The sequence below is a fragment of the Nematolebias whitei genome, chromosome 7 (genome assembly GCF_014905685.2).
Source record: "Nematolebias whitei isolate Nwh7 chromosome 7, NemWhi1, whole genome shotgun sequence".
Taxonomy (NCBI): domain Eukaryota; kingdom Metazoa; phylum Chordata; class Actinopteri; order Cyprinodontiformes; family Rivulidae; genus Nematolebias; species Nematolebias whitei.
The window spans coordinates 28,410,046-28,425,352 of NC_056504.1; the positions used below are offsets into that span (position 1 = coordinate 28,410,046).

Below are 15,307 nucleotides of genomic sequence, written 5' to 3' on the forward strand. Positions count from 1 at the left end.
CACACACACACACACACACACACACACACACACACACACACACACACCAGAGAGAAAAGAGTCCTGCTGGCTGCCCCTCCCTTCAACGCCAGGCAGCATGAGGCAGATAGGAAATCATTGACTCTCTGCTCTTCCTCCTTTTCTCTGCTGCACTTACACCCCACAGAGTAACCCAGTTCAGTCAGTGGCAATCTGAGAATAGCCCTGTGGCAGCCATCTTAGGTGTTCCACTGCAGGATGTGAGGAGCTACAGAAGCCTCCATGTGCTCCTCCAGGCCCCGCTCCGCCTCAGAGTTCAGGACCATGGCCAGCTCCCGGCTGGATGGAGAGGAGAGGCCACCTCCGGCAGCTCGTTCAGCTGTAGTTAGACTAAACTCCCCCTACCCTGCCCCTCCCCTCGGCTAAACTCCCCCTACCCTGCCCCTCCCCTCGGCTCCATCTCCCTACTCCCCACCCCCTCCTCACAGCCGCAGCACTGGCCGACCAATAAAACGCAGAAAATGCGTAAGCGTCGCCTGCTCGGCGCAGGCGGAGCGAGCTCAGTGAGAAGCAGCCTCCTCTCCAGCATCACTCCGTCCTGCTGACATCCTCCCAGCCAGCGTAGTGGTACACAGCCAGGGCCTGTCCACTTATCTCCACTTCGGACGCATTCGACTCTGAAAATCTCGGATAAGACAACCGGTCCGGGTCACGGTCCGAGGACGCCGCCGTCCTCCGCTGGTTGATCTGTGAGGAGCGCATCAGTCCTCAAACGAGCAAAGATGTTGGACCCGTCGTCCAGCGAGGAGGAATCGGACGGGATAGTGGAGGAGGAGAGCAAAGAGGCGATGGCACCTCAGGCCGGAGGATCCCGCATCTCTCCGAGCCGGACCAGCGAGAGCTCGGGCGGACTGGCGCCCAGCAGCAGCAGCCGCAGCAGCGCCCGGCCGACCAGTCCGAGCCCGTCCGCCGTCAGCGAGGAGAAGGAGGACCTGGAGAAGCTGCACAGGGAGGAAGAGGAGCGCAAAAAGAAGCTGCAGCTGTATGTGTTCGTGATGCGATGCATCGCGTACCCGTTCAACGCGAAGCAGCCCACAGACATGGCGAGGCGGCAGCAGAAGGTAAGGGGCCTGTCGGTGGAAAGCCGTGATTCTTCACGGGATGATGATGAACTGCTTTCTTCTCGCACATGTTGTCATTGATGACCTAGATAAGCTAAAGAGCACAGGAAGGAAAGCCTGGGGTTGGCCACCATATAAGGCCCGTCCTGTCATTGTGCACGCTCAAACACTTTATTTTGACGCAAATCTTTGAGCAGACACAAGCCCCTGGATAGTGGAGGGACATGTGGTGCTGCAGACTCGCTGCCCAGTCCTTCAGATTAAGTGAATGGGCGCTCAGGAGGCGGTGGATGACGATTTACAACAGGACGTTGTCCTACTTGGAAACGCATCTCCCAGATACGCAGCTGTATCCGGTTTTATGTCCCCGCTCCTCCTTGCTGGTTCCCAGTTCCGGACTGTTTGCGCCATCACTTATCTCGTCAATTTGGCCTCCCAAGGTGACTTTTAGGCACACACATCCCTTAGGAGGAGGGCATCTTAATAGCATTTCTCCTCAAGCAGATTATCTTGGCATCTGCCTGAAGGACGACTGCTAATTAACTGCACACGATTGCGTTTGTACCTGTTTCTGTCCCCTTTACAACGTGCAGCTTGTGTGGTTTTACTGGGAAGAGGACAAGGCCCTCATCCTGGTTTTACAACCCTGCTGTGTTCCTCCATTGATGCTGGAACCAGTTTTGGGTCATACTGTCCTTACTGTCAAAGTCACCGTGTGAGGCTCTGTACTGCAGAGAAGATTCCTTTTAAAGAGGGCACTACCCCCAGTTTATCAACTTATCAGCCTGTTGCTATAATAAAATCATAAATATGAACCTCATTATGTTTTTAGTTCTGCTTGTTGTTTGAAACCGTCACGGCTGCACGAAGTTGTGCTCATTTCACAAGTGTCATGTGCTCGATAACTCAGATTTTTGGATTACAGCAAACAAAACAATGGACACTTTTTTTTTTAATCTAACCTGCAGACTTTTAATGTTCCACTGGACACCATTAAGCCATATGGTTTGTTTTATTCTGCTGACTCATGCACACACGCACGTGGGAGGTAGGAACCACTCTGCTTCCATGAATGTTTGTTTCCGTCGAGTGTAGGTTGATGGTAGTCTGAGGCGAGACTTAGTAAGGCTACTTTGATATCTGGGAGTCAGCCACAGTCCTCTGCTGTGGGTGAGCGAATATCTGGATAAGAAACCGTCTGTAGTCCAACCAGGAAATCAAAAATGTCTCTGTCTGATAGAGCTGGCCTCTAAACAGTCAGTTCTAGCAGCATAATTATAATTATTGAACAACTTGTGAAATAGTGAATGCTCTTTTATCAAACAATATGATTTTTTTTATTTTATTCAGTTAACGAGCTGCCTTGTTTAAAGAATGTTTCAAATCAAGAACTAATGTCAAAACTGACTGATGTTTAGCAGCTTTGGTGGGCAAAATGTGATCCGAGGGTCAGAAGTGGCCCCCGAATTATATAAATCTGGCCCTTTTCTGTCTGTTACCAAACTATCCTATGATTCAGTGAACTGGTTTAAATGAAACTCTCAGAAATTAATCACTGGATGCACATTCATAAGTAATCAACTTTTTTTTTTTTTTTTACTTAGTCCAATTCAAGATGGCCACCACAACTAATCAAACTTAAGTACAAGACAAAAATGGCTTTGTTTCGGTCAAATTTACATCATATATATTTATATATACATACAAATGCATTTACATTTATACAGATTTGTGATAGAAGCATGAAGTGTTGATGAGAGCAGTGTGCCAGTAATTGAAACACTGACCCACTGTCAGTTCTGTGCTCTCCGAAAGTATAAAATACTGCATTCTGTTACTTTTTTCTTTTAGCTGTGTATGAAGCATTTAGGTCATCTTTATTTGCTGGCTAAAATATTTGATTCAACATCTAATTAGTTGCATAATCGCCTATTATTTAGCTCCAGATTATTATTTTTTTTAGCACAATGCGATACCTTCAGTTTGATTCCCTGTACATTTGTGCATACTGCACAGTACAGATACATTTGATCAGTTGAACTAATTCAATAATTGATTGATCTTTGTGGCCCTGTGATGGACTTGCGATCTGTCCAGGGTGTACCCCACCCCTTGCACAGTGATTGCTGGACATGGGCACCGGCGACCCCCGTGACCCAAAATGGAAGAAGCAGGTAAAGATAATGGATGGATTGATCTTTGTGACATCTCATTCACTAAAACACCTAAAACTTCGCAGGAGATTGAGAGGAAAGAACACATTTCTTGCTCTTTGTCAGGAAATTGATCAATTAATTGTTGTGGAATGACACAAGATTAAAGATGAAGACTTGTTCTTCTGAAAACGGACCTTTAGAGCTGTAAACAAACCACTAGCAGAGCCCTGCAGTGAGAGCTTTCTTTAGTGTTTTCACTCTTCATTGTCACACTAGTTACAGCTCAGATCACACAGCGTTTTTCTGTGACTCCATCCATCCATCCATCCATCCATTATCTTTACCCGCCTATTCCATTTTGGGTCACGGGGGTCGCTGGTGCCCATGTCCAGCAATCACTGTGCGAGGGGCGGGGTACACCCTGGACGGGTCGCAAGTCCATCACAGGGACACATAGAGACAAACGAGACAAACAACCATTCACTCTCTCACTCACACCTAGGGACAATTTAGAGTTACCAATCAGCCTAACATGCACATTTTGGGTCTGTGGGAGGAAACCGGAGTACCCGGAGAAAACCCACGCATGCACGGAGAGAACATGCAAACTCCACCCAGAAAGGCCCCTGGACCGGGGTTTGAACCAGAGACCTGCTCGCTGAGAGGAAGCAGCTCTACCAGTTGCGCCACCGTGCTGCCCTTTTCTGTGACTCGTGTTCAGATTTTGATATTGTAGCTGTTGGGATGGTTCCCCCAACACATATTGTGAACTCTAAAAATATTTGCTTCCTTTGGTTAAAACTTTAGCTTAAACTGTATGTCTGTTAGCAAAATATTCCATGAACCACTGGATATATTTTGCCGGGACTTTCAGAAATTAATCTTTGGATATGTCTGCACGTGACTGCCATTTGGAGTCACTCCATTTCAAGATGAAAACCACAGCTATTGTAGCCAATATTAAAAACACTGCTATAACTCAATTAAATTTATAGATGTTGAGCTAAAATATAAAGTGGTAGTACTTTCTAGCTGATAGTTGCCCACAACACTTAAACTGAAAATGACATCTTGTGATGTTGCACAAAACGTGCATGACTTTATTTTCAATCTTTAATAATCAGGCAACATGCATTCCTTCAAGGAATACTGTCTTTAATCTGATTTGGTTTAGCTGTTTGTAGTTAAAAAAGGCTACATGTATTCATTGTAGTTCACTATAGAATATTCTGAGCTAGTCATAGTAACTCTCCATATTTGTCTTCACTATGATTGTAATTCCTCCCATCATTTGATGCACGTCTAATATTTAGCTCTTTGCCATCGTGGTTGTTACAGATTGGTCACAGAAATATGATTAAACAATTTATGTAATGAAAAGACTTAAAGGCCTCAGCACAACATGTGGAGCAGCTCCACAATAATCCGTTATTAGAAGCTCTGGCACCCAAGCCACAGTGATGAAAAAATAAAATAAAACCGAATAGACCTTGCTGTTTCTGCTGTTTTTTTCAATGACCTTGTCAAAAAGGATAAGCCAGTGGGGCAGTGAGAGATTGTTGCCTCCCTTTGAAGGACGAAAGGAAATGTTTTGTTGTTTAACGTGAAGGAAGGCTGCCGTTTGTCAAATGCTGGATGAGTGCTCATGCATAATTAACTGGTGGCACGCTTGTTTGCACACAAGCCTGGCCATCTTTGGGCATACTTACACTAATGGCTCTCTTCACAGAGGAAGAGTAAATCACTGAAATTATTTTGCAGATGTATAGATTGTGTTGATGCAATTATTGTGATTGTCCTGGTAGTGCCTTTATTTAATCACAACAATGGGCGTAAATTATTCAAACATAGCAGGTCGTATAAAAAAGATATATCTTTTTTTCCTTCAGTATAAGTATATTTATCGTATTATGTTGTGAACAGATATTTATAAGAATAAATGTGTTTAAAAGATTTCCTTAGGATAACAGTATAGTTCTGATATTTGCTCAGTTTGTTAGATGATCATTTGTTCTGTTGTAAAAAAAATATACATTTTCAAAATTTCATAGTATTTGGAATCAACAGCAGCATGTTCTGTACAAATCATAGCAAATGTGGTTAATTCAGGCTGATGACAACCTCACAAATTTGTAAGAAATCCTTAAGCAAATCAAAAGCATGCATTCCTTTAAGGAATGCATTTCACCTGGTGCCTTTATTTCAAGATGGCCACCACATTTTGCAGCATTTGTTAGAGCTCAGAGTATGTATTGGAAGTACGTATGTATGCATTGCTTCTTATCAAATTCAAAATTGAATTCAAAATCTTACTTCTAACCTACAAAGCCCTCAACAACCTAGCTCCATGTTATATTACATATCCTATTTTTCTGTGTTTTCCTAGCAGAGCACTTTGTTCTCAGACTGCAGATTTACTAGTGGTTCCTAGAGTTTCCAAAAGCCGAATGGGAGGAAGATCTTTCAGTTATCAGGCTCCTCTCTGTTGTGACTTAGCGCTTAATAAATCAACTGAATTGAAGATGACCCACAGCTACTGCTACATCAAGTTTTAACAGACTTTTTTGTTGTTGTAATTTTAAGTAAGTTGTAGCTATTAATGAGCTGTTGCAGCCATTTTGAACTGGGCTGACTACAAATCTTAATCAGTTTTGTACATAAAGTGATCCCTTACAGTTTCTTTAAAATCAGTCAGCTGGTCCATGAGAAGTTTTGTTCACAGACAGAGTTGACGCCAGGAATTACAAGTTTTCGGACAAAGCTCTTGTGCAATCTGTAGTGCTTAGAACATGTGTTGGGGATGACTGTGAGCTACTACTACACCAAATTCCAGCTCAATTTATGCACAATAGGTTGATGTATAGCAATCTTTGTGTTTCATAAAATCAGCTGGCTGGAGGCCATGTCAAGTTTTCGCCTAATGTTAATCAATTTTAGATGTACGTCCAGTAATTATTTTATGAAAGTTTAATTAAAATCTGTTCTGTGGTTTGATATATTTTGCCAATATTAGACAAATGAACATGCGTGTGCACAAGCACACATGCACGAACACGAGCAAAACCTTTATCCCTCTGCCTTTGCTTGCCCTGGTGGGTGATAAAAATAAAGTTTACAGTTAATTTTGTTTGAATTGTGATCTATCAAAATCCATGTGTTAATATAATTCAAAATGCAGCCACATTTTCAAACTAAACAATATTTTATTTTGACTTTTGTTTATTTAAAAAAAAAAAGAGTTTTTAAAGGTAATCAGGTGGAATGAGCTGGCACTTTGCCTCCAATAGTTTTTAGTTGTCTTGGCAAAGTAAATGAGGAGTTTATGACCTTTTTGCTTTCATATTCTAACCAGTTCAAGCAAGATAACAGCTTTGTAATGCTCTAAGTGACACTGGTGTGTGTGGAGCAGAGTTGTCCATATGGGATACGTTTCTCACCTCTACACTGCCGTTTGTGTTTGTAAAAGTGAGAATTTGGAGTAAAAATAAAGAACTCGGGGAAAAGATATGTTGGAAAACTGTACAGTAATTTGAACACAAGCAAATGAAGTTGGCTTGTGGTACAGTGATTTAAATAAAACACAAAATGTCCTTTTTAAACCACCTTGGCAGGATGGTTGCATTGATTATTTGATCCAATTAAAGGTCATAGAGAGATGTAATTATCTAGTCTTTGCTGATGGCAGATAAATATGTATTAATGATGGCATTGACAGCATTTGAACTGACGAACAAATTGATATTAGAAACTGAACGGTCATGAGGAGAAAATGGATTGAACTACAAAGTGTGACTAAACTGACAACAGAACAAACAATTCAAGGCCTCACTGTTCATGACAGAAAGCTCATTACTCACCGCCTTCAATGCAAAAGTTTTAAACTAAAATCATCTTATGTTGAGAATTGACAGAGTTGTAGTAATTTTGGTCAATCTTGACAAAAACATCAATCTATTAATACTCAAATTATGTGATGTGAAAGACACTCAGCTACCCAGTCCATTTTTAGCTGAGTATCTGTAGAACTGATTGCATTAAACCCATTTTTATGTTGGATGATTGATTAGATGTGGTAGCCATCTTGAATTGGGTTACCTCCAAAATCTAATCAGTGGTAGTTGTCCATTATGGCTGGGCAACATGGACCAAAATTAATATCTCAATATTTTTTTAAGTTAAATTGCGATATACAATATACTTTGTATATCTCAATATTTTTCTTTCCATAAAGTAATAACAAATAAATTTCTGAGTCAAAGCTTTGTCCCTGTTGTCACAAAGGCACATTAATTAACTGTACAAAATAAATGTCTAAAAAAATATTAACTATTTACATATATTAAAGTTTGTTTTTAATATTATATAATAATAATATTATACTGTTTGCAAAATTTTACATTCATAAATGTCGTTTTACAAAATGTCTTCCAGCTGTAAAAGCATTAAAAAATGATTTATTATTATTTAGTAAATCTTTGAAAAAAATTAATACAGCCCCAGCAGTCAAACTTTTCTCAATAATATCAGAATTTAAGTTGGTATAAACCCCACATTTTTTTATTTTATTTTTGTTTTTATTTTATTGTGATGTTGATATTATTTTTCTATCCCTGATTACTCGCCTATAATTTGTTGTTAATAGTTTTTAGAATGCACTAAGATGTTGTGGTTTCGCTCGGGATATTGTTGGGGAGGTTTTTTGTATGTATATTTTCTGAAGGGTTTGTTGATTGTGAGGTTGTCATTGTGACTGCTTTTGTATGTCTCTTTGTGTTTGTATTGTTCTAATAAAAAAAATAAAAAATAAAGTTTGTTTTTTAGATATTTTACATATATTAAATAATAAGCCTCCCCAGCTGCGATGCTTTTACAATGTTAGTGTGTGTGAAGCAGCAGTGAGGGACTGTTTGTATTCAGTGAGGGAGGAGGAGGGGGCGAGATGAGCACAGATGTGAGAAAAAGTACAACTAAACAGATTTTCAAGCCTAATTATAATGCAGCATAGAATTGTCAATACAGATGATATAGTCGACTGTAAATGGACTGTACTTGTATAGCGCTTTTCTATCTTATTTCAAGATACTCAAAGCGCTTTACACTACAATCTGTCCTCATTTACCCATTCATACAGCACTCTACTAGATTTCTACAAAGCTAATTGAACAAATCATTTTAAAGAGACTAATCAGTGCTTTATCACATTCATACACTGATGGGACACACATCAGAGGCAACGAGGGGTTCAGTGTCTTGCCCAGGGACACTTCAGCATGTGACTGCTTGTGGATTCGAACCCCCAACTCTCGCATTGGAGGAAGACTGCTCTAACCCCTCAGCCACAGCCGCCCCATAGTCCCATCTTATATCGCATATGAAATTATCTCGATATTTTTAAAACATCAAGATATTGCTCAGCCCTATTGTCCATCCAGTTAATAATTTCTGCTGGTTTTATAAAATTCCATTCAGTGATTCGTGAGATATTTTGCTTACAGAAAGACAAGGTTGACTCCAAATGTTGGTGCCAATGTTTGAAGCAAAACAATCATACGATGTGCCGAGCATTGAATATAAGTTTGGGATTACTCTTGGCTACTACTACTTTAAATTATAGCTTAATATCTTTAAAGTTGACTAAATTACATCTACTTTTATGTTCTCTTACATCACGTAGCTGTGGTGGCCATCTTAAATCAGATAGATTTCAAATGTTAAATCAGTTTATAAATGTATGCTCAATGATTATTTTGTGAGAATGTCTCTAAATTTTGTCATGCTGGTTCATGAGATATTTTCTTAACTGACATCATCTGTTACAAGCAGATAAAATATCACCTGCTTTTTTGGGTGATGAACAAAAATACTAACTGATTCAGCCACAGTTTTGTGCACTGCATATATTTATAAACCTTTAATGTGAGTCAACCACACTTTCATTTTCAACAAAAGGTGTGCGCCTCCCTTTCTCTCACCCAATATTTGATGAAAATCAGAACTATTAAAACAAATTTACATCTGAACTCAGGCACATGTTTAGACAAAAGACTGTAGCTGCGAATGGAGAGCACGAGTATGTCAAGGAAGTAATTTTGAATTATTATGTAAGATCTCTCTAAAATGCTGTTCCTGAAACAAGGCATCCAGTAAGTCCAAGTCACGCTTTGAGGCAACAATGAAACATGCCAGTCTGGATGTGAAAGCTGCTGCATGGAAATGGTCTACTCTTCTTCTTAGCAGCTGATTCCAAACTGTGTTTCTGTAGCACTAATGAGAACATGGGAAGGTGCTCGCCGATGATACCAATACAAAAGTGGAGTCAGAAAAGAAATGACAGCTGAAAAGCAGCAGGTGAAATTACCCCCTCACCAGCAAATATGTGCAGCCTTTTGAAACATGGATCACAGCTTCACAAATTACACATATTTCATTCTTTCAGAGCAGGAGGGGAAGCTGAGTTTAGTTGTGACGATGCCCTTTCTTAAAGGTTTGACCAAATGAACGCAGGATCAAACTGGCTTTTGTTTGCCTCTTTTTTTAAATCCACTCTTTGGTCCTGATTTTCAGTGGGCAAACATTAAATCACCATAAGCTTCTGAGTGAAAATACTGCAAATGGAGGGCAGCATTGCGTAAGGAATTATTCTAACCTCAATACAACATTTTACAAAGTAATCTTCCTCTCTTTTTATACACTTTTTATACATTCTTTTGTACATGGTGTTTGCTGCTTTAATGTATATGTTCTCATAAAACATTTTCTATCTTCATCTGCTGTTCAAAGAGACAACCTAAATAAATGCTGAACATCATTACCCAACATTCAGACAAATCGTTTAATTTGGTTTATGAAAAACATGAATATATTACAATTAAACTCCATATTTTGATTGCATAAATGTCTATGCAAGTTATGATTATGGTATTCAAAAGAATAGTTCAAATCTTCTGAAGTTAGGTTCTGTGCACAGGTTGTGAACAATAAATATCTTACCTGTTGCAGATATTTTTTTTAAATGACCCCAGTTTGCACAAACATAGTTTATTTCTAGGTCTTTATAGGTCTCTCTTGAAAATGAGTACTCGTGACTCGGTGAAACTACCCATATAAATAAAGGTTAAATGGAAGAAGGAAAAAAAAAAACCTCTCCTGACAGATGAACTCATGACTAGTCCAAATGGGGCCAGAACAAAATGGATTAGTGCTGGCTTAAAACAACTCCAATATGTAAAATGTCTTAGCAGTTTTCATCTATTTTGTAAACCTTTACATTCCTGTAAAGTCTGAATTACATAGTTGTACACAAAGAGTGTTATGGTTATTTGCAAGTGCTCATACTGGCAGCATCGGCTAGCTGTAGCTCTTCTGGTGAAGTCTGGGGCACTTCCAGCAAAACATAATAAAAAGAGCTGCCAGAATAATTACGTAATATAAGTCTAACAGCATTGCAAAAAAATTTTTTTTAAGTATTTGGATGGACTGCTACAAAATTTTTAGTATTAGACTTGTTTTTAGGAACAACAGTACACTTTGCTCGACGCCACTCAGATTAGCTGTTAGCTCATTGATATGCTCGAATTTCAAAAGGAAAGGAAATGAAATAGTTCAAAGTATCATTTGTAACTGGTTAACATTAATAGTTCTTCTCTACCAATGCACAATATTAAAAAAAAGATCAGTGAGCAAGCACTCTATCAATATAACAAGGAATAGTTTTGACTGCACTAAATCATAGGCAATTATATATCAACTATCATGCATTCACATTCTACTATATTAAATGTGATCTATCAACTCACTGTCCTTGATTCCCACTAATGATTTAGTTGATATTGACAAAAGAAAAGAAAATGTGAGTTTATTATAATTATTTTTATTTTATTTTATTTTATTTATTTATTCATTTCATAACAAAATAAAATACATATCAATTAGCATATATGTAATTAGAAAACAATTATAAATATAAAATGAAAGGTAGCAGATGAAGAAAAAATCTTATTGAATCTGCTCCTTATTTATCTAATAAACCATTCAAACAAACATATTCAGAAAATTATCAGAAACAAGTAAATAACTCAAGTAATATTTCAAATATCCAACATTTTTCATGAAATACATTCATATATATTTTTTTAGCAATTGAATTTTTACCATTTTCTTAAATACCGAGATTGATTTAGCTTCCTTAACATCTAACTCCAAGTCGTTCCACAGTCCAACACCCTGAATTAGGGTAGATCTTCCCTTCAAACTGGTTCTGAATTGCGGTTTAACAAAAACATCTTTCCCCTTAAGATTATAATTACTAGCTCTTTTTACACAATGCATTTGGATATTAGAAGGCAATGTATTATTATGAGCTCTATACATGAATGACAAAATGGTATAATCCACCAAATCAGGGAACTTCAACAACTTCATTTGACAAAATAATATACTCGATGGATGATAATAATGTTTACCCTTGATAATTCTTACAACTCTTTTCTGCAAAATAAAAATAGACTTTGTAATTGATTTACATGCTTTTCCCCAAACATTAACACAATAAATCAAATGTGGCACAACAATTGTATTGTACATCAAATACAATGCTTTGTCATTCAGTAGATACTTAACTCTATAAAATATTGCGATAGATTTTAATATTTTCATTTTAACAGAATTTATATGTTGCTTCCATGATAATTTATCATCAATGATGACACCCAAAAACTTCACCTCATATACTCTACAGATTTCAGAATCTTCAATCTTGAATGAAACATCAATATTTTTATTTTTATTGCTAAATATCATATAGTTAGTCTTATCCAAATTTAACGATACTTTGTTTAGTCTAAACCAACTTTGAATTTTACAAAACTCAATCATCATTAATTCCAATAACTGTTCAATATTCTTACCAGAACAAAAAAAAGTTGTGTCATCCGCAAAAAGAACGCATTTAAGGAGGCTGGACACCTTAACCAAATCATTCACATACAAGATGAACAACTTTGGACCAATTACAGATCCTTGAGGAACTCCACATGTAATGGTGCAGTAATCCGATCTCACATCATTTATCTGCACAAATTGGTTCCTGTTTTTTAAGTAACTGCACACCCACTGCAGTGCCAATCCTCTGATACCGTATTTGTATAATTTTTCAAAAAGAATGTTATGATCGACAGTATCAAATGCCTTTTTTAAGTCCACAAACACACTCACACAATACTGTTTTCGGTCCACAGCAGTTGTTACTTGTTCCATAAAGTCTACTAGCGCCATGGATGTGGAATTTTTTTCTCTAAAACCATATTGGCTATTAGTTAGAATATTTTGCCTTTCAATAAATTGGTCTAGTCTGTTACTAAATAATTTCTCCAAGATCTTAGAAAACTGTGGTAACAAGGATATCGGTCGATAGTTATTAAACACACATTTGTCACCACCTTTAAAAAGAGGAACCACTTTAGCCACCTTCATTCTATCAGGAAATACTCACTTAGTAAAAGATAAATTACATACATATGTAAATGGTTCGATTACATGACCCAATATGTGTTTTACAAACATCATGTCCATATCCATCCAATCCTTTGATCTTTTGTCTACAAATTTATTGACTACAGTCATTATTTCATATTTGTCAGTTCCAGTCAGGAACATACTTGCAAGATAATCATCAATTAAATAGTTCACATTGTTATCCACTTTAGGTATCGTTGCAGCAAGGCTGGATCCAATGTTCACAAAGTATTGATTAAATCCATTAGCAATTACATTTTCATCACATACATTCTTGTTGTCTATTGTAAAGTTTTGTGAAATGCCTGTTTTTCTTATATTTTTTTTATAAAACATTATTCACTACCCGCCATGTTGCCTTGATGTCTCCTTTACTTTTATTCAATAAATCACTATAATATTCTTTCTTATGTTTTCTTATAATCCCGACTAATTTATTTTTATACTTCTTATATTTGTCTTCTGCTTCTTTTGTTCTACATTTTAGGAAACATGCATACAAATAGTTTTTCTTTTTACAAGCATTTCTCAAACCCTTCGTCATCCATTGTTGGTCAACAACTTTCTTCTTAGTGTGGTTTTTTGTTACACAATTTTTTTTTATATAAAGCTTCAAAGATATTCATAAACGCATCATATGATTCATTTACATCATCAACATAAACACTATCCCAGTTTTGTTCCGCTAAGTCATCTTTCAGTTTATCCAATGCTTTCTTAGATGTATTTATTATTTTAGTTATACTTGGAATTATTTTTTTGGTTGTTTGATACTTCTTGTAAATTGTAAACACTGGTAAATGATCACTAAGATCACTCATTAAAATACCACCAGTCACATTCCCATTTGTTGTATTTGTAAAAATATTGTCAATTATAGTTGCACTGTGAGACGTGATTCTTGTTGGCTTTGAAATTAATGGGTAAAGATTTAACGAATGCATTGATTCTATAAATGTACCGACGTTGTTAGAATCTTTTTTTATTCCTAAATCAATATTAAAGTCACCACACAGAAAAATTGTTTTGTTACATCTTTTATCAAACAGTTCAATAATTTTATCTGTGAATGCCTCAATATTCGATCCAGGTGGTCTGTATACACAACTTATTATAATATTTCTGTCATTATTATTAATAATTTCAATAGTTATCATTTCAATTAAATTCTCATCAATCATTGACATTTCTCTGATTAAATTACATTTTATAGCACTATTTACAAAAAGTGCCACACCACCACCTCTTTTGTTATATCTATTCATAGTATATAATTCATACCCATCGATTTGTGCATTAACTATATTTTCATCCTTTAACCACGTCTCAGACAATGCGATTATTGTAAATGTTCGATCAAGTTGTTTTAAATAATCAGTAATCTTGGAAATATTTGCATTTATACTCCTACAATTGAAATGAATTATAGATAAGCCAGATTTTTTTAGGCTAAGATCATTAAATTGTTGTTCACTATAATATTCACAATCCTCTATTATTGGAAAAAAACCAGGATCAATCAAGTCATCAACATTGTATATTTTCGATTCAGTTTCAGTATGATCTGTCATAGTCAAAAACATCCGTTCATTGAACAAATGTTTTATCAATTATGTATTAAATGTAATTTGATGATTTGATGGTTTCCATTCTTCTGGATTATTTAAATTTTTCCAAGTCCTTCATTTCCTTTATTATTTTGGGTTGTGATTGTTCTTTTACTTTTATCCAAACATATCCATTTCTCGTCCATGTAGATGTTATATTTTTTTGTTTTTTTAACAACCTTGACTCCCGTGCAATGTTGGCATTCTTTTTTGTTAGATGTTCATTTATATACACCTTTGTGCCCTTTAGTTTTTTTGCCTGCATCAACACATTATTTCTAAGTTTCCTGCTAATAAATCTAACCACTATTGCTGGTTTAATTTTATCCTGTCCTGGCAAGGTGTAGCAGGTAGACACATCCTCCTGTTCAATATTAAAGTCTTTGTCCTGCAGAAATGATATAACTTGGTCTTCCAGTGTCTGAAGATCTTGCTGTGATGCGTCCTCCGTTGTTACCGAACCCATCACAGCTTTTGCAAAAGACTTTGGTTTTACTGTAAAACCAGTTATAATCAGATTCTCCAATCTAGCATTTCTTTCCATATCGTCAACTTTTTTTTCAAGTTCAATTATTTTTTGGTCTTTTTCATTTATTTGAATTTTTAGTTGTTTTACTTCTTCAAACAAACCAAGTAATAGTTCTTGTTTTGAAGTCAGTTTAGTCAATTCCATACTCATAAAGTCCAAAGACTTTTTAATGTCCTCCATTTCCTCAACACCTTGTTCATCCAAATGTTCTTTCTTTCCACGTCTGGATTTATTAGACATTATTAAGTTTACTCACGACCTGTAGATTTTTACACAGCCGAGAAAAGCCGGCGCCCGATCCCTGGTCACAACAGCCCTCTGATGGTAGCCAGCAGCTACAGTGGAAGAGTCATGATAGCTGCTCCTGGGCCTGGTTGTAGCTGCTCCTGGGCCTGGTTGTAG

General features: G+C 37.0%; 1 protein-coding gene across 1 annotated transcript in view; it reads left to right on the top strand.

Annotated features, from left to right (window-relative positions):
• The first annotated feature begins 527 nt into the window (after nt 1-527).
• cadpsb (Ca2+-dependent activator protein for secretion b) overlaps nt 528-15,307 on the top strand; it is a 143,227-nt gene continuing 128,447 nt past the window's right edge. Inside the window, exon 1 of the mRNA XM_037678709.1 lies at nt 528-1,100. Within this exon, the coding sequence (XP_037534637.1) occupies nt 762-1,100 (339 nt within the window). The 5' untranslated portion in view covers nt 528-761. The remainder of the gene's footprint in view (nt 1,101-15,307) is intronic.